The sequence below is a fragment of the Pongo pygmaeus genome, chromosome 17 (genome assembly GCF_028885625.2).
Source record: "Pongo pygmaeus isolate AG05252 chromosome 17, NHGRI_mPonPyg2-v2.0_pri, whole genome shotgun sequence".
Classification (NCBI taxonomy): Eukaryota; Metazoa; Chordata; class Mammalia; order Primates; family Hominidae; genus Pongo; species Pongo pygmaeus.
The window spans coordinates 85,185,248-85,206,199 of NC_072390.2; the positions used below are offsets into that span (position 1 = coordinate 85,185,248).

The following is a 20,952-nucleotide window of genomic DNA, read 5'->3' on the forward strand; positions in this document are numbered from 1 at the left end:
AGTTGGGAAATAAAATAGCCCTGGCTTTGCCTGGCTGGAAGTCTTTAAATTTCCCAGGTCCAGGAGGATTGGTTGCAGGACACCCACAGTCATCCATGCAGAGCCAGGTTCCCACAGCTATTGCCATTTTGGCCTCAGCAGGGAGGGCAGGGCCCAGCACACTGCCATCACTGCACTCAGTCCTCTGAGTGAAGTCACTGAAATTCTCTGAGGAGCAAAGTGTGTCAGCAAGAGCAAAACCCTTTCCCCAAGCAGTACCGTGCTCCAACCAAAGCCAAAGTTAGGAAATTTATAATTAAATTAGATAGGGGTTGCAGTTGGGAGACTTTTGAAAAGGTTTGAATTTTCCTCCTTACAACATTCTTTAAAGTGCAAAACTGGAGACTCAGTTAATCATTGGGAAATAAAGTCTGTTGTTCTGACGGGGAATGAGAAAACTGGGACCACGTCCCGTTTTTGTTTTCAACTAAGAAAATTTGAGTGAACTGACAGTGAGGTAGTAGGTACAGGAAAGCTATGGCCTCCCAAGAATAAGAGGCTTTTAGAGAAATGCTTTGAGGAACTCTTCTCCCCTAGAGCTGTATCCAGGCTTCTGAAGGCACTGCTGGAGATGGATGAGAAAATGGGGGATGCCTTAACAGGCTTCTTATCTATGCTGGAAAGGCAACCAGATTCTGTAGCACAAGGGAGACAAAGTCCCCTGAGGAGCCCTGTGACACTCTCCACAGGACAGCTCCTGGGTGAACCAGGAAGCATTTTCTTCTCTCTTACTGGCAATCCTTTCCGCATCTCAACATAATCAAGCCTTGTGCTCAAAATGCACCAGCAGTCATACCAGAAATATCTGCATGACCATGACTCTCACAGGCAAAGAAGTGGGTAAAAATCTCCAAATTCTAAGCAACAAAGGGACTATAACAAATCAGCACAGGAACAATCTTCTAAGCAACAAAGGAACTATAACAAATCAGCACAGAGACAATCTGTCTTTGCCAAACGTGGCTGGCTGATTGGGAAGCTGAAGCAAATTCTTCAATAAACAATTCTACTACTTTTCTACCTTTCAGTGAGAAGACAAAAATCATAAAACCACATGATTAAAAAGAATAATTCTAAATACTGAAAAATCTAAAAATATTCCTATTGGTAAAGAACAATGTACAACTTTAACTTAGTAAACACACAGTGTTTAAAAAAATACTAATCTACTTATAAAATAAGACTTTAGTGATTTTAGAATGTTTTCTGATTAACAAAATTCTTGACTCACATTTTAGACTGTAAACATAATTTTATAAGATAAAACAGGCAACAGGGCTTGGAAAGGGGGCATTTTCTTCCAAATGTGCCAGACAAGTCCACTTACCTATACATGTAACCAACCCCAAAAATCTGTGGTCCATTTATAGAAATCAAATGTCACTTAGAATATATTTTCAGAGACATAGATATATCTTTAAAATTACAATAAATTTTGAACCATAACTGCATTTCTGAAATATATCCATTTTGGTCATGATATGAAACACTGTTTTGATCAACTGTTAGATTTAGATTAGTAATATTTCACTTCAAATCTTTACATCATATTCACTGAAGAAACTGGTCAACATAAGCGGGTGGGGCTAAGGAGGAGATAGTTAATTTAACTTTATAAACTTCTGTATCATTTAAACAGTCATAATAAGCATTACTATTTCTTAATTTAAATGACTGAGACAGTTTTTAACAAGACCATGACTGAAAGTCAATTTATTTAAATGCTAAATAAAGCTTTTGAAAAACCAAGAAATGACGTACCTGAAGAATTACATCACTAAGTCGTTCTAGAGATTTCTGATTTTCCTGAGTGTCATCAAGAAGTGAAGCCACTGTTGGACTACAGCATAAATGTGTTTTGCTCTTAGCCTGGAGATGCCCTTTTGCTTCTTCGGTCAAGAGAATAGAAAGGAATTGCAAGCTGGCAGTATACAGGGCAGGACACGTGGCAGACAAGCCTGCACATTTGCAGAACATATCTAAAAGAATAATTTCAGATGTGAATGTTTGAAAATTTCTTCAAAATTCAACAAAAAGGAAATCCAATTGATTTTAAAGTAACTATACTCTGGATCATCTAGATTACCAATTGTATGATTGTGTTGCAACTTTTAAAGGAGCTGGTGCCAAACAGAACTTAAAAGCAAGACTTAGTATGCAGTGTTGGCACAACATACAAACAAATATTTCATAGCAGTTCAGATAGCACATGAGTGGTCATGAACTGATTCACAAACTTAATACAGAGTGGAAAGAACAGGCCAAACACAAAGGAATTTACACTGAAACAGTCATTACTAATTTCCTGTTGAGAGAACTGACTTTGTTTAATCAAAATTACATGTGTTGTTTTACATTTTATAAACTTTAAAAATTGGATTTATAATTTTGTTTGATTTTATATTTTAGATTTATGCTTGTGTGAGAATTATAACCATAAAAATTTTTAGTTAGATTTTGGCTTGTACAAATTAAAGTTACATAAGAAAAATAAAGTAGTCAGCAGTAGGGTTTCATGAGAATTATGTTCATTTAAATGATGTCCAAGTATCAGTCAAGTTTGAGAAAAGACTCTTATAGATAACACAAGTTACAGAGTGACCCCGAGATGTTTTAAATGTATATGGGCATATGAGATGGAAATTGATTTAAAAAATAAACAAAAACCAAAAATAAAACCATGGCAAAAAAATCAATGATAATTGTTATTAATGTTTTCATTAACATTACTATTATGAAAACCATTTATGCAGTAAGTTACTTTTGATTAGTACTATTATTACATAAAACTGTACACATATTTTGAAGGAAGGTTTTGAATTTAATATGTATTTATTTTATCACTAGAGAAACAGTGTTAGATAAATAAGTTTAAGTCAGAGGTCAGCAAACTTTTTCTGTAAAGGGCCAAGTAGCTTTTTCACAACTATTCACCTCAACTGTTGTAGCATGAAAGCAGCCATATGCAATATGTAAATGAGTGTGGCTATGTTCCAATAAAACTTTATTTACCAAAACAAGCTGCAGGCCAGATTTATCTAATATGGGTAGCATCATGCTTTCTATTGATATTATTGGTGATTCAGGTGATAAACTAATTTTCCCCCAATAAATACAAGAAGAAAATCCCAATGTCTTAATCAGTCAATCTCTTTCAATTATTATGTTTTAAACAAAATAATGATATCCTACGTGGACACTGTACTCCATGGTAGACTCAGAACTTCTACATCCAGAAAACTAACAATTCTGTTCCTTGTTAAACATGCATTTGCCATAATTCTTACTATCGCTTTGGTTAAAAATTGTATCATGCGTTTAAGTTTACTGAATGATCAAATGATAAAATAAATGTTAAAAAAAAAATCAGTCAGTTGAATTAGCAGGTACTTTGGAAGCTTCAAATAACTCAATTTTGAGCAAGTTGTTTAAAAAGGTTACATAAATGTCAATTATGAATATTTATGTTAAAAAACAGCTTTTCTCTATGCTAAAATTTAGGAGGCTTCATGAAAAATTAAAGATTAGTTATTTTAAAATAATCATGTTTATTTTAGTGGGCAACTATCATGAAAAACATCTTATAAAAATAATTATACGATACTCTTGGCATTTCTGTACTATAAGAAAATTCTGATGTGATGAGAAAGTTATTTTTATCATAACTTTCCATGTTATCATGTATACTGGATTTTATATATGAAGATGTATCCACATACAATGTACATATGTCAGAAACAATACTGGTTTCTATACCAACACAGTAACATTTATCTCATTGTTTTATAATCATATCATATGTACCTTTATAAAACCACAGGCTTAAAACTGACAAATGGGATCTAAACTAAAGAGCGTCTGCACAGCAAAACAAACTATCATCACAGTGAACAGGCAACCTACACAATGGGAGAAAATTTTTGCCATCTATCCATCTGACAAAGGTCTAACATCCAGAATCTACAAGGAACTTAAACAAATTTACAAGAAAAAAACAAACCCCATCAAAAAGTGGGTGAAGGATATGAACAGACACTTCTCAAAAGATGACATTTATGCGTCCGACAAACATGAAAAATAACTCATCATCACTGGTCATTAGAGAAATGTAAATCAAAACCACAATGAGATACCATCTCACACCAGTTAGAATGGTAATTATTCAAAAGTCAGGAAACAACAGATGCTGGCGAGGATGTGGAGAAAATAGGAACACTTTTACACTGCTGGGGGGAGTATAAATTAGTTCAACCATTGTGGAAGACAGTGTGGCAATTCCTCAAGCATCTAGAACCAGAAATACCATTTGACCCAGCAATCCCATTACTGGGTATATACCTAAAGTTTTATAAATCATCCTACTATAAAGACAAATGCACACATATGTTTACTGTGGCACTGTTCACAATAGCAAAGACTTGGAACCAACCCAAATGCCCATCAATGACAGAGTGGATAAAGAAAATGCAGCACATATACACCAAGGAACATTATGCAGCCATAAAAAAAGAATGAGTTCATGTCCTTTCAGGTACATGGATGAAGCTGGAAGCCATCATTCTCAGCAAACTAACACAGGAACAGAAAACCAAACACTGCATGTTCTCATTCACAAGTGAGAGATGAACAATGAGAACACATGGACCCAGGCAAGGGAACATCACACACCGTGTCGTGTCGGGGGATAAGAAGCAAGGGGAGGGAGAGCATTAGGACAAATACCTAATGCATGCAGGGCTTAAAACCTAGATGATGGGTTGATAGGTGCAGCAAACCACCATGGCACATGTATTCCTATGTAAAAAACCTGCACGTTCTGAACATGTATCCCAGAAGTTAAAGTAAAATTTTAAAAAACCAACAGTAGCCAATATAATGTTCTCAATAAAAGAGAGCTTCAGGGATGACATCTTTAAAAAGCTTAAAAAATAATAAAACCACAGGCTTTCCTAACTCGCTTTTATGTTATCTTAAAATGTGTTTCAATTTCTCGAAAATGCATTTTTGGGGGGCTCAAGAACACTGCAAATTTTTCAAAGCAATCACCCTGATATCTCTTTTATATGCCACGCCATAATTACTTAACTTTAGTGAATTTACGTATCTAAACAGGCAGAATCATTATCTCGTTTTATTAGCAGAAAGCCCCCCAGATTATGCGAATATCTTCTTACCAATCGCCACTGTCCAGTGCTTGGCCAGGGCCACGGTAACAGACGGGAGTGTGACGGCACCGGCTTTCCTCAGGAGCATGGCCAGAAGATTAAATAAATGTGTCCATGTGTGATAAAAAGCTGATATTAACTCTTTATCTATAAAATTAAGCAAAACACTTCAAGTTATTAACACAAAGAAGGAAAAGAACCTTTCAAGATATAAAACTTACCACAGACACTTCATTACATTTAAAATGAGGGCTGTGCACTTATCAAATGAAGACAAATCTAATTCAGCATTATCCAAAATTTATTTCAATTAACTTCTTTTCCATTGCTTCTTAAGATATCTCCCCTCCACCCTCCTGCATATAAAGCCACACTCACAAACTCCCCTCTTATTAAAGCATACTCAAGAACAATCAGAAGGTGTGACAAACTAAATATTAAGCCATGACTGCAGAACTACATATTGGCACATTATAAAAATATGTCATTGTTTGTGCTGCTTTTGTCAGAGTAAGTTTTCCCCTAGTTCGTTTATCCCCTCCAGCAGCTTTGGGCAGGGGTGAAAGGAAAGCACAGTGTGCCAAGGTCAAGGTAGAAAAGAATTTCTTTGGAGAACCAAGAAAAGTATCATCCCACAAAGAAAAGTATGACACCAAAGAAGATTCTGCAGCTCTTCCTATAAGGATGTAGCAATTCTAGGATGAGGACCCATTTTCCCTTCTCTGCACTCAGGTAAATGGAAGCTGGAGAGCAGTCGCTGAGGACTCTCTCTGACCATGCCATCAGGAGGATTTGTCATCTTTTATCAAATTCCACTATAATGTAAACTTGATGGGACGTTAATCCCGAGGACATCCATCTAGGTGTACTTCAGCACCTATGAGGTACTTGAAAACTGCACCTTCCCCAGGGCAATCCTTGGTGTTTCTCAACCCTTTTGTCATTAGTGGCTCTCTAAAGAGTTTATTTTAGAAATATGTTTCCTCATTGCCATCCCCACAAGATTTTAATTCCACACATATACTGTATACCTCTTTATGTACTATATGTATATCTGTACTTTGTACATAAAAAGGCTAAGTATAGAGCTTACTGTTTTTATGCAATACAGGCGTAAGAATAGCCGAATAAAACATTTAAGCTGAAAATTAAATTAAAAATTAAAGACCTATTAACACCAAATTTAGCTTTGCACCTATACTTGCTGAATAACTTTTCATATAATTTATTTACTTATATATATATCATCACAATGTATCAATTTACATACATAAATTAGCAATTCATGTAAATACAGAATAGCAATATAATAAATTCTTATAAAATCATTTAACTTATTTTCAGAAAAAATTTTAAAAACTTCTTAAAAAATATTTTTAGAAGTTTTATTTTTAGAACTTTTAAAACCTTTTGCTAGATATGAGAAAACAATTTTTAATTTAACTAGCTAACAGATGTACATTCAGATATTGACATTTTTTCCTTTCAGCACTTGATGTAATTAATGATGGGTTAAATAACTTTTATGTAATTAAATATATACTACTTTCATTTAATTTTCAAAACTCAAATCATACAGAAAAGCAAGAGGATCAATAAAAAGCATTCACAAGGCAGCCAATAGCAGCCAAGATACACAGACCACCTTTTGCTTTATGACCTTGGGATCAAACAATCAACCAAAGGTCCTCCAGCTGCTGTCATCTATTCACCACAGTTTTGTGGCACTAGTCTTGCATACATCTTGTGTATCTTCCATGAACTCAACGTCAATGCTTCCCAAGGAATTCTCAAGAAAAACCAAGAAGAGAAATAGTAATAAGATTGTCTCAGGTAGAGCTGAGCTTTGGAAGCCTACAAACCATTTTAATTTCTAAGATGTTTTTGCCTCACCCTCTTCTCCCCAGAATCAATTTTCACTACTTAGGGATTGGGGGTGATATCACCTTGTTGAGCTTGTCCAGTCTAACCTAATAAGCTTAGTTAGGGTATCACTGCCACTTGTTGAATTTCTAAGAATTACTATTCCTTTAACATCGATATCATTTTAACACTGATGAGATGCTGAGAAATGGCTTTTCTGGGTATCATAACACACTTCATTTTCCAGACCTAAAACCAAGTAAATCCATAGTTCAAATAAAACTGAAAGGCAAAGAGAATTACCAAATGGTCAATTACTTCATTATAAATGATTGTTTCCATTTTTAAAACAATTATATTAGATTTTGACAAAGATCCTACTTTGCTTTAATTTTCTCCACTAAGCATTACATTCAACTTTTCATCATAAAATATTTTCCCCTGGAAATACTTATAAAATACATAAAATACTTATAATATTGGAAATTATAAGTATTATAATTATAAAATACTTATAATATTGGAAATTATAAGTATTATAATTATAAAATACTTATAAGTATAATATTATATAAGTATAGTATAATTATGTACATATAATATATAATATAATATAATTATATAAGTATATATTATATAAGTATATAATTATATAATATAATATAATTATAATATAAGTATTGTAATTATAAAATACTTATAATACTGGAAATACTTATAAAATACATAAAATACATAAAATACTTTCCTCTGGAGATAACATTAGATCACAAAATATATATACATTTCAATAATTTTGGACCTTAGGAAATTTTTGATATATTCTAGATTGGCTTATACTTGTTCTTAGGAACGTTTTATTAAGTTTTTGGCCTTAGCCATAGTTTATAAGAATAATTAATATCCAGAACTCACTGTACTTTCTAACATCACACAGAGAGCTTTGCCCCCATTTAAACTGAAAACTCAAGGGCAGTCCTTTATTATACTACACACTTGTCTTAATTGGTACCATTAAAAGGTATCCAAACTATAAAACACATTATCAAAGCCTTCCAAAATACTAGCAAAAAGAAACTCAAAAAGTAACCTTCAAGTGAATATCTGAAACAGAGTAAGTTTTTTTTTTCTCAGTATTATTCACTTACATTCTAAACTAAAACAATTAAGCTTACCTAATACATCTTTGGTACATATGGTGAGAATTCCAATGATATTGGTGATAAGAGGTTTCACAAGCTCATCCTGAATCACAAGGTCAGGCTCCACCAATAAACATGACTGCAGAAGCCTGGACAAAGAGGATAGGTATTCCAGGAGAAAGGAAACCTGTTTGAAAAGGAGACAGGGTCAAATCAAACATGTCATATAAAAAGCCCATCTCAGTGATACAGTATTTTACTTTTGTAACACAATAAAAAATAAAATGTTAACCATAATTTTTCAAGATCTGAAATTAACACATAGCAGACAAAGCATTATTTTTCTCATAAGCATGTCATTAACAGCCATATTAATACTGTCAACTATACACCAAACAAAGCAATGTTTTCAAAGTCAAGTTTTGAATTCCATTTAAAGAAGTAAAGTCTTGGCCAGGTGTGGTGGCTAACACACCTGTACTGTAATGCCAGTCCTTTGAGAGGCCAGGGTGGGCAGATGGCTTGAGCCCAGGAGTTTGAGACCAGCCTGGGCAATACAGCGAGATCCTGTTTCCACAAAAAATATAAAAATTAGCTGGGCCTGCAGTCCCAGCTACTTGGGAGGCTGAGATGAGAGGACCACTTAAGCCCAGAAGGTAGAGGCTATAGTGAGCTGTGATCACACCACTGAACTCCAGCCTGGGTGACAGAGTAAAACCCTGTTTCAAAAGAAAAAAAAAGTCTCCATATTTTTCAAGTAGTCAAATTATGAAATCAATATTATGGAAGAAGTAGAAAAGTGTATAACAAAGCCATAAAGTCTATAATTTTGTAAAGAAAGAAAGATTACAAAAATACCCTTCAAAGTGCATAAGTGGGGGTGGGGGGAAGCTAGCCTAATAGCCTAGTTATTGCTACAAACAAAATGCAAATATGTTCTATTTTTGCCCTCAGCATAAAAATACTATTATTAATTATAAAAGAAAAAATTAAATCATCTTCAATATTACCAACAAAACCATCTCTGGAATTTGCCTGATGCTAATATTGTTAAGTATTAACTGGCAAAAGTACTGTTCAGAAAAATAATCCTCTGAATATGTAACAATTAAAGAATGAGCTGTGATGTCTCATTTGTCCACTACCCTCAAGCAATGAGCCAGTTACATATAAGTGAATTTTATAAAGATATTCTGAAATCAGTCATTCTCTCTCTCTGTACACACACACACACATACACACACACACACACTTTTTTTCCTCTCACCTTATTCCGGGGTTGTAAGAGTGTAATGAAGAGTCGAGAGCCTGTTGTAAATGTGTGGTGTATGTGTCTCTGAGGTCAATTGTCTCAGACTATTTACAAATAGTTCTGTCCTACTTATCCTGATGAATATGTCCTCCCTTTATCTAATCTGCCAACTTGCTTTATATAAAAGTGTAGGTGGCTCCAGGCTTCACAAACTCTTCAGTTTGTGAAATTTAATTTGTTTATTGCTGTGAAGTCTTGAGACTTCATATTACATTCTTACTCTACACTACTGAAATTATAGCAAGTCTGACCTTTGGATGTATGAAATATTACCATAAATAGATAAACCATGTCAGGTGAGGCAAGAAGTGTTATAGAGAAAAAGCTGAATTGCTAAAGATTCTTTTGTATATGATAACATTCAAGATTAAATAAAATATTAATATATTAAGAGTAGTTGATAAAGTAACTCTTTTTCTATGTATGGCCCTCTTCAAAAAAAATACCAACCAACTGACCACAAACTTTAATACATCGTACCTTTAGCAGAGTATAACCCCACCAGCAGGGCTCTGACCACGCCATCTGCCACAGGCACTCGCAGCCTGCTCCCTCACCTCCCCAGCTTTCTGCTTAAGTGTCACCTTCAGGAGGCCCCTCCCCTTGCTGACACACCCTTTTACCCATCCTCAATTACTTTTTTCCATACCATTTGTGACTATCTGATAAAATGCATTTTATTTACTTGTTCACTGTCTGTCTCCTGCATTTATGGCACAGACTCTACATGAGGAGAGATACTCATCTGCTTTGTTCAAAGATATATCACTAGCACCTAGAACAGAAACTGGTAAAGCAGAGGCTCAAGAATTTTCTGGAATGAGTGAATGATCTTATATAAATACCAAGAGCGCAGAAGCATTTAATCTACATAAGGCCAGCTAGTGCAGTGGTTAAGAATGTGGGCCCTGGAACTGACCTGCATAGGTTGGAATCTATGTCAGAGACCCTGGACAAGTCACTCATCTCTCTGGGCCTCAGGCATTTCCTTTATAAAATGACATTAATGATAACTTCATGATTCTTGTGAAGATTACATGAATTAACAAAAACAAATACCCATAAATGTTTGCTACTGCTATTATTCATTCATCGCACAAGTATCAAGTGAGCACCTGTCATGAGACAAGCCCTGTGCCAGACACTCAGAACATAATGGAACATAACAGCCAGCAAGGTCCTGACTTCATGGAGCTGACTGTGCCCCTCTGGCCTCATCTTGCCCTCATAGATTCTGCTCCAGCCACTCCACCCTTCTTGCTGTTTCTTGGATAGGCCAAGTATACCCCAACCTCAGGGGTCTTGCAATGATCACAGGACTGGCTTCTTCACTAACTTCGGGTCCCACGTCACTGCCTAATCATCCTAAGCGGAACAGCTCTACCCTTCCTACTCTGACATCACTTCCTGTCCCCTGCTTTAGTTTTTCTTCTGAGATGTCTATCATCTTCAGGCATATATGGATTTTCTAATTATCTATTCTCCCAACTTGAGGAAGGGTCTTTGTTTTATTCACTTGGAGAAGATCCAGGCACACAGCAAGTACTCAACAAAGATTTGTTGGATGGAGAGCAGAAAAATGGAAGAGACAGTCATTATACAATAGGCATGCTCAGGTGAAAACACTGCACCAGGACAAGAGCTTCAAAGACCATGTGTGTAGCATTCCCAAACTTTGTAACAGGGTCTGTCTTATTCAGGACACATCTCAAAGCAAGAGATATTGGTCTACTTCACCTTTAATTCATCACCTCCCAAAAAAATCTTGTAGCCCTTCTTAAAATTTGATTTTGAAATAAAATTTCTGTTAGCAACAGCTATATAAATAATTGTTAAGCACGTTTTGTAAATAGATTCTAGCTATAGGCAAGAATTTAAAACAGTAAATATCTGTGAAAGAGCATGAATAAATCATTTTTATCAAATTGGGTTTTGAAAATACACGTAACTTAGCCACCAAATATTTTAAAAACTTTAACTTTGGTGTAAATAACAGAGATAGCCTAAAATCACAGAAGCACGAGGTGAACTATGCCAATGTCCCTCTTTATTAAAGTGGTGCTCCAAGATATCCAGACACTTGATCATACATTTAAAGCTGGCTAATGATGGAGTCAAGAATAGAATCTAGGTCTTCAAATCCCACCGTCTTTTCTAACATCCAAATATGTCCCATATTAAAATTTTAAGTAACATATTTCAAATAATCTCATCATACCATGTATATTTTGAGAGGTTTTCATCCTTTTCGTATGACTAGTATCTCCTCAGCAAGATTTTTATTTTTGACACCTAACGTAAACAAACCCACAAACACACTTGAGACGTTTACCTGAGCCTGAGTGTGTTCAGCTGGAGGTGATGAAGGCAGCAGGGATCTGAGTTCCTGGACACATGTCTGTATGAGGGTAGCATCTGCAATGCTGTGACGACCAGAAAAAGAAAATCCTTCAGAAGATTAGTATACTTTTTATTAAAGATTAAGAAATCAGAATTTGAAGTTTAAAGGTAACTCGAATACAATTCAAAAGAAAGGATATTTATAAGCAAAGAAAATGTTTATAAAAAGATATCTCAAAGAATTTCAAATTGTATCCTCGGTTACCTTCAAACAGAAAAATATCTTGTCAGAGAAAAGTGAGAAGCAAAGAGTTGTGAAGAAAATATCTAAGGAAACCTAATTAAAAGCAGAATAAAATATAATACAGCCCATTTGGAAAGAAAGCAAATGAGTAACAGGAACCTTGGTGGTTACTTTCCTAATAAAATAGCAAAAATACTGGCTAAAATAGCAAGAACACTGTTCATATTTAGAAAGTAAAAAACAAAATAAAGTAAAACAGGCCAGCTGCAGTGGCTCACGCCTGTAATCCCAGCACTTTGGGAGGCCAAGGTGGGTGGATCACCTGGGGTCAGGAGTTCGAGACCAGCTTGGCGAACATGGTGAAACCCCGTCTCTACTAAAAATACCAAAAATTCGCCAGGCGTGGTGGCAGATGCCTGTAATCCCAGCTACTCAGGAGGTTGAGACAGGAGAATTGCTTGAACCCGGGAGGCGGAGGTTGCAGTGAGCCGAGATCGCGCCATTGCACTCCAGCCTGGGCAACAAGAGTGAAACTGTGTCTCAAAAAGAAATAAAAATAAAAAAATAAATAAAGTAAAACAAGTAGGATTTTTTTTAAGTCAAAAATGAAAAACAGGTATGGAAATATGATAAGCCTTTGCCATAAAAGGTCTTTTAATGCCCCTGTGGCCTCAATGCCACATCAGACTCTTAGCTGACTCGTAAGAAGCAAAGAAGATCCTATCCCTAGAGCTCTATTGGTCATCTTCAGGCAGGAGCATCCAGGAAGGAAAGCCAACTGACTAGCAGTTACTTTTCCAATCCGAGGAGGCACAGTAAAAAAACGACCAATAAATATTAAGGCCAGAAGAAACTCATACCCCATTGCTTATCATACATGTTAAAGGAATAATTACAATTGAATGAGGTGAAACAAGGAATACTTCTTTTAGAGTTTATATTTTTTAGAGTTTTCTTAATATCCCAGAAAGAAAGAGAAGGCACTATGATTTGGCAAAAAGAAGGAAGACATTTCAGATGGTGAACGTTCAAAGTTAAAGGGACAGAGAGACAGAGAAATGCAAATAAACGTGTGGTCAAAAGGAGGTGGGTATGGTTAGCTAGAATAAACTGAACACCAGAAGAAAAGAGAAGTAATACTTAAGGGGGTATCCTAGATACCATCACTTTTAATTCTCACACTAACCCCATTAAATAGGTGTTAATGACACAGTAGGGATTAATTTCCCAAGGCTGCAAGCTACTGAGTGAATGAACTATAATTAGACCTTAGGTCAGCCTGAATTCAATATCTAGTCCTTTTCTACTATACTTTACGAGAAATTCAGAAAAATTATGTTACAGACTGATTAATATCAAATAAGTGAGTAATAAAAATTCAAAGAATTTTTCTTTGAATTTAATTTCTCTAAATTTTATCAGAATACTTTTTGATGAAAAGTTTAATTTCCCATAACAAAATAACTCCAAATGAATTTAACCAATAATTTTTCAACCCAGGGACATTATTCTGATATGACCACTAAAAAGATGAATTCCCAAAGTCCTTCACATCCATTAAGAATAGAGGATAGCACCATATTCCTTAAGTGTGCTGGAGGATAAATAAGGTTTAGAATCCATGAATTTTAGAAAGCAGGAGTTTTTCTTTGGCCTTAATAATTGAGATAACAAACTAATACAAGTGCTTTAATAGATGTAAAATAAAAACCATCAAGGCAATTCTGACAAAAGCAAAATCCTAGAGTTCAATGAGCCTAAAAAAGAATAAAGCTGTATTCCCAGGTCACATGAAATCTTATATCAAGTCATGAATACAGCTTGTGTAAATTTATCTCGACTAACATGCCTCTCTAGGAGTATTTATCTCTTACCTACAGAGAAGTTCTATGAGATGAACTTGTCGAAAAGCCTTTGCAGTGTCTCTGGGAGCAATCGTCAAGAGGTTGTCCAAGAGGCTGCACATTGCTGAAAGAAGAGATGGAGTAACAAAAACACACAGTTTGGGCAGGGGAGCAGAAAGAGATGAATCATGAGGTGGCCGTGGTGATGTACTTTCCTGGTGACCTATTATTGAAAATAAACATAAGAATTATTATTTTATTTACCTTACAGCTATGTACAATAGTCAAACGTTCTTATAATCATAGGAAAGTTCCTGAAAATGATAATGTATAGTTGGGGAATTGCCTTAGCTGCTTGGCTCATTTTAACCTTGAGGTTAGGGGTCAGGCTACCCCTACTACTCCTGACCTTCACCCTCCACCATGTATGGATGTAGATGTGTACACACGGACATTGTCGTATGCAGAAGAGACAAGTCAGAAAGCGCAGAACGTGACTTCATGCCCCAAGTATTCAGACACTGAGGAACAAACAGATGATTTACAATCCTTTTTCTGAAACTCGAGGGGCCAGAGGTGTGTCCAAATTCAAATAATCTTTAGGTTTTTTTCAGAGTAAAATCTTACTATTTTTATTATTTTTTAATTTTTAATTATGGATATATAATCATTGTACATATTTATGGGGTACACATGATATTTTGATACAGGCATACTATGTGCAATGCTCAAATCAAGGTAACTGGGACATCCATCACCTCAAACATTTATCATTTCTTTGTGTTAGGAACATTCCAACTCCATTCTTTTAGTTATTTTGAAATATACAATAAATTATTGTTAACTATAGTTACCCTGTTGTGCTACTGAACACTAGATCTTATTCCTCCTAACTGTATTTTGTACCCACTAACCATCCCCTCTTTATCTCTGGCTCTCCACTCTTTAGCCTCTGGTAACCCTCATTCTACTCTCTATCTTCATGAGTTCAACTTTTTTTTTTTTTTTTTAGTTCCCAAATATGAGTTGCAATATTTGTCTTTCCGTGCCTGGCTTATTTCATTTAACACAATGGCCTCCAGTTCTATCCATGTTGCTGCAAATGACAGGACTTCATTCTTTTCTCTGAGTAATATTTCATTGTGTACATATATGGTTCATTTTCTTTATCCATTCATTTGCTGACGGAACTTAGACTGATTCCTTATCTTGGCTATCATGAATTGTGTTGCAATCAACATGGAAGTGCAGCTATCTCGTCAATATACTTTTTTTTTCTTTTAGATATATACTCAGCAGCTGGATTGCTGGATCAGAGGGTAGGTTCTATTTTTAGTTTTTGAGGAACCTGCATACTGTTCTCCACAGTGGTTCCCAACAACACTGTATGAGAGCTCCCTTTTCTCCAAAATACTTTTAGACTTTAGAACAGTAATAAGGTAACTGCACTCTACATTAGTTAACACCTCCATTAACCTTTGAGCATTCCTTTACTTTCTGGCACAGCAAGATGTTCCAGGTTCATCTTGTTCTTTCCTCGCCCAAGCTCTAAAATTGGATATTTGTTCCAAAGTGTAGATTCCCTAAAGTGGAGAATGGAGTTTGGAAAGCAAGATTTGGGCACTAAATGTATACATTGCTATTTAGTGTGTCATTGTTTCTAAGCTAGAAAACGTGTGTGTATACACATACGCATGCACATACATACCCCTGGGCACATAAACATATATTTTATCTATGAGTTAAAAATCATTAATTTGCCTGTAATTCCAGAATTTTGTGAAGCTAGGGTAGGAGGATCACTTTAGGCAAGGAGTTCAAGATCAGCCTGAGCAACATAGAGAAACCTATCTCTACAAAAAGATTTAAAAATTAACCAGGCATGGCGGCACATTCCTTTAATACTGGCTACTCGGGATGAGGTGGGAGGATCACTTGAGCCCAGGAGGTCGCAACAGCACTGTACTCCAGCCTGGATGACAGAGTGAGACCTCATCTCTTAAAAAACAAAATAATTGATTCATACTGAAAGCTCCAAATATAATCCAACACTCCAAATATAATCCAACATTAAACATCTTCCTCCTTCCATATTTGTAATTTCTCTTATGTGATAGTAAAAAATCTGGCTTTCATTGTCTACAATATATTTACTTATTTGCCTTGCCTTATGAACACAATAAGTAGTTTCAGAATTCCTAACTAATAATACTGCAAAAAATAAAACTAGTAACTAGAGTTCAATGCTTGGTTACAGTTCTTTTTGCCAATAGTCTGAGGACTAAAGTCCTAAAAATATGTCTGAGAGTTACTGGGGTTACTTCCTCTCTTACTTCAATGCTATTCATGTGAAATGTAGCTGGATTAATTTGTTTGTATTCCATGTTATTGTTTCCCATTTTTGTTGATTTTATTTTTCTTTTCAGCAAGTAAAACATACATGGTTATAAAAGTCAACCTATACAAGAAGATACATGCAGAGAAGGGTCACTATCCCACCCCTCAATCTCCTCTACACTGTTCCCATCCTCTCTTATTTCCTAACTAACTCCCACCCATTCTCATAATTAATCTCATTCATTTCCAGCTGTTCCTTCCTGTTTTCTTTCTACACAAATAGATACATGTATTTTAAATTTCCCCTTCTTTCATATGCAAAAGTAGAAAACTGTAAATATAATAAACTATAAATACTCTTTATCATTGTGCTTCTTTCTTCACTTGACAATATTTCCTAAAATTTGTTCTATATCTGTTTGAAGATATCCTCCCTTCTCCTTTTTTTTTTTTTTTTTTTTTTTTGGAGAAATGGTCTCTCTGTTGCCCAGGCTGGAGTCTGGTGCAATCATGGCTCACTGAAGCCTCAAAGCCTGGGTTCAAGTGATCCTCCCACCTCAGCCTCCTGAGTAGCTGAGACCACAGGTGTGTGCCACCATGCCTGGCTAATTTATTTTATATTTTGTAAAGATACAGTCTCACTATCGCGAGAAGTATCTCCCACCTCAGCCTCCAAAAGTTCTAGGATTATAGGTGTGAGCTCCTGTGCCCAGCCCCCTCTTTCTAATAGCTGTAGTTCTCCATTGTTATTTTAAAAATAAATTTTATTTATAAATAATTTTGTTATATGTTTATCATTATCTATATATTGTTATATATTTATTAAAAACTATCCTTCTACTTACAGGCATTTGTGTTGTTTCCATGTTTTATAATTACAAACAATGCTTGCTAAATTACCAAGTACATATGTATTTTTATATTGCTGGAGATAAATAAAAGAGAATTCCTAGAAGTGGAATTGTTTAATCAAAGGTAAATACATAGTTTTGTTATGTATTGCCAAATTCCCTTCCAAAATTATACTAATTTGCATTTTCTCTAACAATGTATGAAAGCGCTCATTTTCCACAGCCTTGCCAAAAGAATGTACTGCCAATACTTGATTGTTGGCAATTTAATAAATAAAAAAGTATCTTCGGGTAGTATTAATTTGTATAATATTTTTCCAAAGATAAAGGCTACTTTTAGGTCCTTTGTGAATTATCTTTTCATGTTTTCTGCTTACTTTTACATGAGAGTTTGTGTTCTTTTCCCCTCAAATATTATGCCTGTAATCCCAGCCACTTGGGAAACTGAGACAGGAGGATTACTTGAGTCCAGGCATTGGAGACTACAATGAGCTATGACCATGCCACTGCACTCCAGCCTGGGTGACAGAGCTAGACCCTGTCTCTTAAAAAATAATGATAAATCTTTGGAAATAAAAGTGGAAAAAACTAAATTGAGATAATTCTAATGAAAATTGTCCAAATGATTTCAAGGGAAATCTTTCAGTATTCATAAAATATGTATTACATATCTTCAGCACTTCTAGAGCAAGCATATAGAAACCTTTTTTGAATTTTTCTGTAAAGAGAGCTAGTTCAGAATATAAATTGATACACATTTTTTCAATTTTCTTGCTAATTTATTTTGTAAAACTAAGGAGGACATTTGACACCCTGATCTCTTATTTCCAAGTTGTGAAAAAAAAAGGAATATACCTGATAGCGTCATACATCACCAAAAAATTGTGAGGATTAATCCTCTGTTCATGCCTCCCCTTTCTGTGGGTATTCTTTCTTCTATATGCTTTTTTTTTTTTTTTTTGGTCATATATATGTGCTGAAATGATTGGCAAAGAGTAAAATTGCATAAATATACATTTAAAGCATACTATTTGTGGACGGGGATGGTGGCTCATGTCTGTAATCCCAGCACTTTGAGAGGCCAAGGCAGGTGGATCATCTGAGGTCAGGGGTTAGAGACCAGCCTGGGCAATATGATGAAACCCAGGCTCTACTAAAAATACAAAAATTAGCCAGGTGTGGCAGCGCACCTCTGTAATCCCAGCTACTCAGGAGGCTCAGGCAGAAGAATCACCTGAACCCAGGAGACAGAGGCTGCAGTGAGCCAAGATTGCGCCACTGCACTCCAGCCCGGGCAACAGAGTGAGACTGCCTCAAAAAAAAATAAAAATAAAAATAAAGCATAATACTTGAAAATAAAATAAATTTAAAATCAAGGGTAATCCAAACAAAAAACAGAAAGCCTGTATGTCCACAAAAATGCCTATATCACGTGATGAATGGGTAAATGTAATATATTCATACAGTGGAATATTATTTGTCAATAAATAAATGAAGTTCTGATACATGCTAGAACATGGATGAACCTTGAAAACAGCACACTAAGTGAAAGAAGCCAGTCACACAAGACCACATGTTATATGATTCCATTCATACAAAATGTCCAAAACGGGCAAATCTATAAAGAAGGAAAGTAGATTAGTGATTCCGTAGAGTGCCAAGAATGCGGGAGACAGGGAGTGACTGCTAATGGGTATAGGGTTTTTTTGCAGGATGATGGAAATATCCTAAAATTGATCGTGGTGACAGTTGCACAACTCTGAATATACTTAAAACCAATAAAGCATACACTTTAAACAAGTGAATTATATGGTATGTGAATTATATCTCAATAAAGCTGTTAAAAATCAGAGTAAGGCAACATGCTTTTAGAGATAAATGTTCATGAAATTCATGATCGAATTTCATTTCATGCCCTATGTCCTTAGCCATTTAAATAATCTGAGTTTGCTCCTTTTGTTCTTAAGAAGATCAAATGAGTATTTTCTACAGTTAAACAATTTTATATATAGTGAACATGAATTACTAAAAACCAAAACGGAACACTGTTTAGGAAATCATTGGAACAAATATTGTAATCAAAGTTCAAAGTTTTAATTCAGCAAGTTTTTCTAAATGTTTCAGAAAGCAATTTTTCTGCATATACTTATATGTATGCCAGTGTTTAAAATTACTTTCTTTTTAGGTAGTATAGTCCTTTCAAGTCAGGAATTTAATGCTACTGAATAAGGCTTATATACTCTCTAGAATTTAAAAAAAAAAAAAAAGCAAAGTTGCAAATTTGAAGCACAGCAGGGTTGGAAGCAGTTCCCAGTACAAGGAGCAAAATTTATATACTGCCATTATTAAAAATAAGTCCCAAGTTGTGTATTGTGCATTTCTAATAAAATAAAGACTCAATACATTTTATGTGCCTTTAAATGGAAGCATAGCCTTAGAAAATACTTAAAACCAGAATCACTTTACTTTCAAGTGGATTACTTGTAGCAACGTGTTTTCTCAAAAGAAGGGAAAAAAATAAAGTTAAGTTATACCCATCAGTTCCCAAATTCAAATGTCAAATACCTACGAGTGCCTAATAAGGAGTCACACAGGAATTGGACTATTAAGTGCCAAATTCCATTTATTAATTAAAAGCATTTATTTTAATAATTTCTGATACATTGGTTCTAAATGTATTTCATAATGGTCTACTTATTTCATTAAAATTTTGTTCTTTAAGCATTTACTTTCAAAATATCTGTCTGGACCAACTTGTCATTTTTCTTTTTGACAGTAGAATGTCTTCACTAAAAGTATACCTTGAGCCACAAACGGGTCATGGGAGGCTTCAGGTAGAAGTGTTGTTGACTGCACAAGCGGCTGAAATTCAGTACTCTCCAATGAAGGTGCCACCTATGAATCAGTAAATTATTTTACTTATTAATGTTACAGTACGGAAAACGAAACACAGGCAACATACACACAAGATATCCTTAAACAAGGAGGTTTAAAACAAAATTATACTAGTTAGGATAACTAGAAAAGACTCCATATCTTGGGAGTTACAGCAGTTTTTTTAAACGGCATTTCCACTTCTTAAAGGAATTGTTATCATTTATATAAATCAGTAACTCAAAGGAGCAGTATTGACTTGAGGCCCATTTAGGAGTTTAAGGTTCCCATAAGGCCAATTCCCTCATTGCCCAAATGTTAGGAAGGCTAAAATATACCACCTTAACTATAATTTATTGTGATATTTTGCATTTCTTGATTCATAATAAAGATATTTTTAATGTTCCAAATGGCACACATAAATTTTAATAGTGCCTAAAAAATTAGAAGTATTAAAAGATTTTTCTCTATCGTACCTCCTATCAAGGAAGAACACTAAAAAATTGTGCCAGTATGCTGAGATTGCTTCAGAATACAACATTAAATATAACAAAATCCGTGGAAAGCAAGTACAATTTCACCTACAGGTTTATAATGAGCAGACCGACCTTCTAAGACTGAAAAAGCACAAAGTGATGTGTTTGGCACCTCTTAGGTGAAAAATACTTACGTGGTGAGGTCAGATAACTCTTTTCCTTACCATCAATTTCTCTTCTGTGAAGTAACATGAAGTGCCCATACCTGGGTAGCCTCCATATCAGTACATGTAACACAACATTAGCTATCCATAGAAGTTATAAACCGTCATTCCAGACTCAGATCCTATATAGCTCACAGTATTTGTACATTGATTGTGTATATATCTTAACACTTAGAGTACCTTAGAATTACCATGATGAAATGAAAGCAAAAACTAAGGTTATTTTTATTTGCAGTTTCTA

At 35.0% G+C, this 20,952-nt stretch overlaps 1 protein-coding gene across 4 annotated transcripts in view; it reads right to left on the minus strand.

Moving 5' to 3' along the window:
* RTTN (rotatin) overlaps positions 1–20,952 on the minus strand; it is a 204,872-nt gene that overhangs the window by 43,678 nt on the left and 140,242 nt on the right. For all 4 annotated transcript variants that reach the window (XR_010124196.1, XM_054460788.2, XM_063653821.1 and 1 more), the window contains 6 exons: positions 19,939–20,032; positions 13,980–14,172; positions 11,854–11,944; positions 8,243–8,396; positions 5,214–5,351; positions 1,801–2,018 (listed from right to left, as the gene is read on the minus strand). Coding sequence is in view for 3 of the 4 variants with exons in the window: in XM_054460788.2 (XP_054316763.1) it covers positions 1,801–2,018; positions 5,214–5,351; positions 8,243–8,396; positions 11,854–11,944; positions 13,980–14,172; positions 19,939–20,032 (888 nt within the window). In the remaining variant the exon portion in view is untranslated. The remainder of the gene's footprint in view (positions 1–1,800; positions 2,019–5,213; positions 5,352–8,242; positions 8,397–11,853; positions 11,945–13,979; positions 14,173–19,938; positions 20,033–20,952) is intronic.